At 44.3% G+C, this 6,917-nt stretch overlaps 1 protein-coding gene across 2 annotated transcripts in view; it reads left to right on the top strand.

The window, feature by feature from the left end:
• Nucleotides 1-3,253: 3,253 nt before the first annotated feature.
• Nucleotides 3,254-6,917, top strand: part of LOC111244616 (uncharacterized) — a 113,614-nt gene continuing 109,950 nt past the window's right edge. Inside the window, exon 1 of one of the 2 annotated variants that reach the window (XM_086979950.1) lies at nt 3,254-6,008. In XM_086979950.1, coding sequence (XP_086836076.1) covers nt 5,453-6,008 — 556 coding nt within the window. In that variant the 5' untranslated portion in view covers nt 3,254-5,452. The remainder of the gene's footprint in view (nt 6,009-6,917) is intronic. The other variant, XM_022791893.2, reaches the window with a different exon arrangement.

Below are 6,917 nucleotides of genomic sequence, written 5' to 3'. Positions count from 1 at the left end.
AAATATTTTCTGGACGGAAACAAGGTGGGTGATTTTAGGCAGATGTATCCGATGAAATACACTTCAATAGACGTGCTGATGCCTTGACGTTTGTATCAACGAATGGAAACCTGCTTCGTTAGCTATAGCTTAGGGGCAGCGTTAGAAAATGGAATTCGCGGGGTGAAAACTGTAGCACCTCTTCTTTTAAACTATCACTGAAAAATAACTATGTTATATACTAACGTTGTCTCCCAAGTATGATTTTTCACGCAGTTAATATTTGTTATTTCAGACGGTATCTAAAATGAGCTTGATTTGTATCTGTTTATTATATATAGAATAACTCCCTATTCATGTAGTGTAGACTGCCCATTGCGATGAGGGTTGAGGCGAATTAAGGCAGACTCTAATTAGAAATATGTTTGACTCCGTCTCAGTGTACTTTTTTCCCGTTCCTCACCCAAAATACAAGCTACACGGAACGTTTTTCTAAATTGTTCAAAAAAAAGTAAACTTCGGACCTAAAATCGCTAACGTCTCCCTTGAAACGTCATCAGCCTGATCACGAAGAAACCTATGCATCTTTCCTAAGTGTAGATTGCTTTGAATATATACTTCTTGGCTTATTGAGCGTTTCTATAAGAAGCTAAAGTAAAATCTGTTTACTGCAATAAAATGGTTGAAAAATTGCCCGTTTTCTTAGCGTGCCACGAATAAAGCGATAAATCATTTAATTTATTACTTGTCATCTTACCTCCTCCTGCGAACAAGACTCCTCTGCGTGCGCAGAGGAGTCTTGTTCGCAGACAAGTGGAGGAAGAAGGGGAAGCGGGAGAGAAGGCTTGAGCTTATGATCCCGCGCTTTGCTATCAGCTCTACTTCTGCTACGTAATTTTCGGCAGGAGAAAAATCGAGAAGACAGAAACACGCCGCAACAATAGCAGGCGGTAGGTGAGGTGAACGGTTCTCGTGTTGTCATCGCCCCTCGGCTTCACCAGCATCACCACGACGCGAGCTACGTTCAACAGTTAATTCATTCAAATTATCTTGGTCATTGTTTGGTTTGTATTATATTGCAAGAACGAGTGAGAAATATCACCGCACATCTAACCTTGTCGCTTGGCACTTGTGCATCACTTACGCTGGGGTCGGATGATTGACCCCGATTGGCTACAACTACGCGGTCGAACCCTTCGACCTACTACCTCGATGCGCACCACCTGCTCGCAAAATCGAGAATTTGCCGTAGCAGCTGGTAGCACTTGCTATATTTGTATCTGTCGCGGTACTTATTTCGAATAGAAGGGTAATTGGCCGTCGCATTGTTCCGGCCCAACGCAGCATCGCGTATGTGTTCGCTTAATGGTACTTCGTTTAAAACAGATCATTTCTCTCAGCCCGACTATCAGTCCCACAACAGCAATAGCAGTAAAAGATAAAAAGATTACTGCCGTAAATACAGTGGCAATGTAAATTCTGGAGAATGTCCGAGTGACAATTCTTCTCATCCTCCCCCTTCACAGAAAATATTCGTCCTTTCGATAATGATGCATGGCTAAGATCTAGCTTAACATTAACGACGCTATAAAGGACACCATTGATAATGCCGTCCTTACCTAGTCCTAAATCTTCAGCGACTTGTTAGGAAGAAAGCGTTTTCCATAGCCGAGACTCTCAATTGTCCCTTCCGCAATAGACATTTGCACAACTGTTTGGTTACCGTCTGAGAATGTCTAAACCTAAATGAATATAGAAATTTTTTTTATATATATATATATATATATATATATATGACAACATTTGCTCCTGAGCGGAGTAGAACGATGAGAAATCGTATCAATTGATCTACGATATGGCCAGCGTTCATGGCCGCGAGCGAAACCGTCCCGGGACACATTCTTTGTTACCCAGGTGAGTAGACTCTGGCTTCGCAAAGTGTTCATCGTCATGTACATTGTACTTATGTCAAATGGTCGTTCTTAGATACCCCTGTAGTCGATATTTTTTCTGCGTTCTTATGAAAGACACGCTCGTTAAAAGTGACGCTTAAATCTGGCCCATTGAACTCGGTTCACTCAAGTACACTTTAGCTGTGTAGTTTGTACCCGACAAAAAGTAGACGATATACGAGTGCCAACTAAGCGAGATATCATCACACATAAGGGTAGGACGACCGTATTGTAGGGTAATTAGCACGTCATCAACGTAATAGGGACAAATCGGACTATCTATCCAGTACAGGTCTTCCCATACAATGATCGAATTCGATCGATCAGTCGTTTAGTCGGCACTGATCCATCAACGAACGACACAGATCATTCAGTTAGCTTAATTTCTCATAGGTCGTGTAGGTATCTGTCATTCAATAGTTGGACATGAGTATTGAAAGTCTCTTTTTTTTTTTAATACACAACGTACGTTCTGTATAAAAAGGAGCAGCTAGGGTCAATTCAGCTATTTTAGGCCTATTGAGCTTCGCGCATAGCGTATTTGCTTGCTAATTTTAGGGACGCGTGGTGGTCTAGATCCGAACTCGGGGATAGGCAGATTTCGTTTCGCGCTGGGAACCAACCGCCTATCTGACGGAACGATTGCGAACATAGAACTCGAAACATGAAGGTCTATCGAGCGCATATTACTTCTCATTGCAATTTTGTATGAAAACTTTAATTTCTTTCTTTTGCAAACTGCCACCAGAACAGCGGTGGCATCATGCTATTCTTAGCAGAATAGATTCACAACAGCAAAACCTCCTGGCTAACATATATGTCAGTTTATTCTCGCTTTCGCATTCCGAAAACTTGGCCATCGTTTAAGTATTACTATTATATATACGTTTAGATATGGCGTATCTGAAAGCTGTTATATACCAGTACAGTTGCAGCTGTTCTCTGTTCACATGTTGGGCTATTTGACAAATTGTGGACGAATCTGTGATACTACCGGCGGGTGCCCTATGACTTTTTATCAGTTCAGTTTGTTTTTTCCGACAATGATTATTAATGTTATTATTATTTTCTATCTAAATAGCGCCCTCCTCCTAGAACCCAGCTGGCAGCCCTCTCCTTCTTTCGGTGCGCGATGCTGCCGTTCGTATTTGGCCTCTTGAACACCTTATCGGTGTTCCGACCAGCGACTTGTTCTTTCTACTGATTCTATTCGTTCGCATTTTTGGGCTCCGCATACCGTCACACATGGGCCCTGGGTGAGGGTCGTCGTGGTCTTTCCCAGGCTCCGCCTTCTGTTCGGAAGGCGCGAACGTACCGACGGGTGCGCGCGAGCTCTAGCTAAGGGCCGTCTGGAGGGTGGAAACGGTGCGTGAATACGAAGGCCCCAGGTAGAAATGGTAAAGTCCCCTGACGAACAACGTGCACGCATGCTTTCGTTGACCGACGATGAAATATCTCATAAAGATATCTTTGTATCGTCTCAAGTGTTACGTGCTGTGATATGTTACTCGTAGATCGTTCGCGTGTTATCTATGTGGGGAAGTGCAGTGCTGTGAGGTAGGTACCTTACCAGGTAGTAGTACACTACATAGGTTACTGGAAACGTTGTAACCAAATGAAATTAACGACGTGACCTCAGTGACAATGTTCTCCAATGTATTGAACGTTACTCTTATGAGAAAGTTCAGTTGAAAAAGACCAAAAGTGAACACGTAACGTTCAGTTTAAGTTGCATATGTCGGGGGTGAATAAGTGCCCGCGTGGATTTGTTTACGACGACGACGACGACAACAACAAGTAACGTAGGCGAAAGCTAATGTCTGGAATGAATAAAGGCTCCAAACACCTATAAGCCGCATCTCTAATAGCGTTACCTCATTAACTGTTCGATTTCTAACGAGCCCAAGTACAATGCACTATCGATTGGAGAGCTTGTTGCTTAATTATTATCTTGCCATGTCTGTGTAGTTGATGAATGGCTACTTCGAGACAACAAGAGAAGCTACCTAATAGCTTTTCATAGGCCAGTGCCATATGAGCGCTCCCGCTATCCGTGATCTCTGACGAGTGTACTATAAAAAAGTGTTATAGATTTACGAGCGTCGATTGTGCAATCGTATGTTTAGGAAAACGTGAAGGTCGTCATTGGAGGGAAATCATCAGCTCCCGTGGGTCATGTCGTTTGGAGCGCTGCTGTTACTCTGTGTGTGCCCCTCTTCTTTGCGGGGGTTTTAGTATCCGTCTGTCCTCGGTATCGGTGAGCAATTGAGTGACTGGCTGCCGCACCCTTCCTTTCGACAATCCTAAAGAAGTTGTACGTCTGCTGACAACGAGTGCGAAAATAATGGTAGTCACAAGCTTAAATACAACACGGAGCATTTGGCTGGCCAGCCGACTTCTTCTTGCAGTGGTAACAGCCATAGCGTAGGTGTTCGTTGGCGGCTTCTGTTCCGGTCCCATGCGCTAACAATAAATGCCCTACACAGCGTTCTCTTTCTGTTTCTCCTACGGCTGCTGCTGTTTCCGCACTAAAAACACTTCTGCCCTGCGGGTGTTCCATTAGAAGTTTGAAGCGGTGTGCGCGCGGGTGGTCTGTCGGCTTCCCTCGCTTCCTCCCTCCTTTCCTTTATAGTTTCCCCATAATCCCCGACTACTATTCTCCTCGATCACTATCCTAAACCTCGACGCACCTCTTTGCACTCCTATCGTCCTACTTCGGTGTTTGAACCTAACGGCGGGCCAGTCTCCGGATGCCTGCGGTTTTCTTGTGTGGAACTGCGCGAGAGTGCGCGTTTAGTCTTGTGTCCGTGTCAGAGCCCGACCATGTGCGGGTTTGGTAACCACCGCGGGAACCGCTAATAAAGACTTGGTGTTGTCGCTGTCGTCGTCGGAGTAACCACCGACTCGACAGCCGCCGACTTAGCGGTTCTGGCTACTCCCAGAAAAAAAACTGCGTCCTAATGACTGCCAAAGAAAGAGGCTGCATTCAGCCGCCGTGAGTGGAGCGAGTGAAAATGATGCGAGCCTAAGGGGAAGCCAGGCAGCCAAGACGTAAGCATAGAAGATAAAACGAGTAAAACATATTCTGAAGAGGTTGAGGAAGCAGACAACAACAGCAGCTATTCAGGAGTGAACGAAGTGAATTGGGCTAAGACGCAATGAAAACGTTTCCAAACTACGAGGAGACCGGACAACAGCAGGAGTATAGCTGCGTTATTTGAATGATATCTTAGAAGATAATCAAAGAGCGCCAGCATCCTCTGGCAGTGAAACAGCTCTGCAAGGCTCATTCATGTCTATGCCAATGGTTTCGTTTGTACGCGGCAGGGCTGAGAAGCCGAAACGCCAAATGTGGAACAATTGTGTGTACAGTTCACTGCATCTCAATTTCACCTTAGCTAGCCTAAGATAGATTTAGGCGTGCCCGAAGAATTTCTGGAGCTTCTCTGAAGCGACGTTAACTATCGTGAATAAAGCAAATTGGTTAATACTAATAGTAGTAAAAGCATATTCCGTTCGAAATGTCAGGCAAGGAGAGCAAAGAGCTTCTAGTCAACTCGACAAGTTCCGGTTCGGTTACCACACACACCGATGGTACACCGGACGACAACACTCTGTCGTACCGTCCTCGAACCTGTAGTTCATTTACGCTGGCATCTCAGTCGAATACTCAGACGACGACGACGACAGTTATTACCGAAGATATCCTCCAAGCTTCGGCCGATAGAGGTGGAACTGGAATAGCTGGGTTATCGACAGAGGGTTTGGGGACTAGTTCGAGTCTTAGATCGGGATCGTCAAATCCAACGACCCTCGAGGAACATCGGCGATCCTTGTATGTGGGACGCGATTCGGCGCCACCTACAGCGACGGCTGCCAACCTAAGTAGGCGCGAAGCTGAGCAAAGAATGGCCACGATTCGACAACATTATTACCCCGAGGGTGAATGGGGTTGGGCTGTTGCGGCGTGTGCGGCATTTGTGAACGCATTGACTTTTGGCCTACAACTCAACTTTTCGGCAGAAATGCATCAACAGATCATACAACGATATGGCAAGGATCACTACTTCACAGCCTGTAAGTTAAAAGAAAGTCAATCAATGTTGTTAGTGTAGAAACGATACGGTTTGGCGTGTAGGTAAAAAGTTTGTAGGGTTGTAGAATACCTTCGCGAAATGTACTTCTTAAAGAAGAGACACACGGTGTGGTAAGGGGCGCATTTATTAATAGTCTGATATAAACATGTTATATAGCTTGTTTGTTTCTTCGGTCTACGGTAAGCTTTTAATGAGCATTACTTTGCTAATCGAATAAGTGAATGCAGAGTTTCCTGGTACTGTTACGTTACGACGATAAAACACTCGCAATATATGTATATATTCCTAGTGCGACACATTAAAAAATAATTAAATAATGTACTAGATTTTCAGCAATAAACCTTCAGTGAACAAAATCCGTATTGTTTATTTATATCTCCACTATTACGTGTCCGCTACTTTGAGTCTTAAATACGTGGTTATTCTGTTATCCGCGAACTTATAGAGACCAGCTTTTTCATTCAGTAGGGCCATCTTAGCCGCTGTCTACTCTCTCTGCAGTAGGAGGAAACTTGACGGTCTACAGAAATGAATTCCATCTTGAAGTTACGGTGGAGAAAGTGAGCTCGCCGTATATCGGGTAGGTTCTATTACTAGGAACATCGCGAGTGGTTAGTTCGAAAAATTCCGGAAAGCAACCCTCGAACTCATGTATGGGTCTCGTGAAAGACTTTCTGCGAAAGTGAATGATGAAGAGTTGAAAGCTGTGGCAAAGCTCGACCCATAACAGAGTCCAGTAGTATTAATTATGCGCCAATACCATATTCGGTCACCTCGGTCAAATACTATAAGATTGAAAGAAAAACATTGGACAAACACTTGCCGCGTGAACTAAGCGAAGACTAAAAACAGCGACGTTTTCTCCTCTTTATAACAGTGAAATATTTTT

The sequence above is a fragment of the Varroa destructor genome, unplaced genomic scaffold, assembly GCF_002443255.2.
Source record: "Varroa destructor unplaced genomic scaffold, Vdes_3.0 BEIS01000002.1, whole genome shotgun sequence".
NCBI lineage: Eukaryota > Metazoa > Arthropoda > Arachnida > Mesostigmata > Varroidae > Varroa > Varroa destructor.
This window is presented reverse-complemented; position numbering and strand designations above follow the sequence as displayed.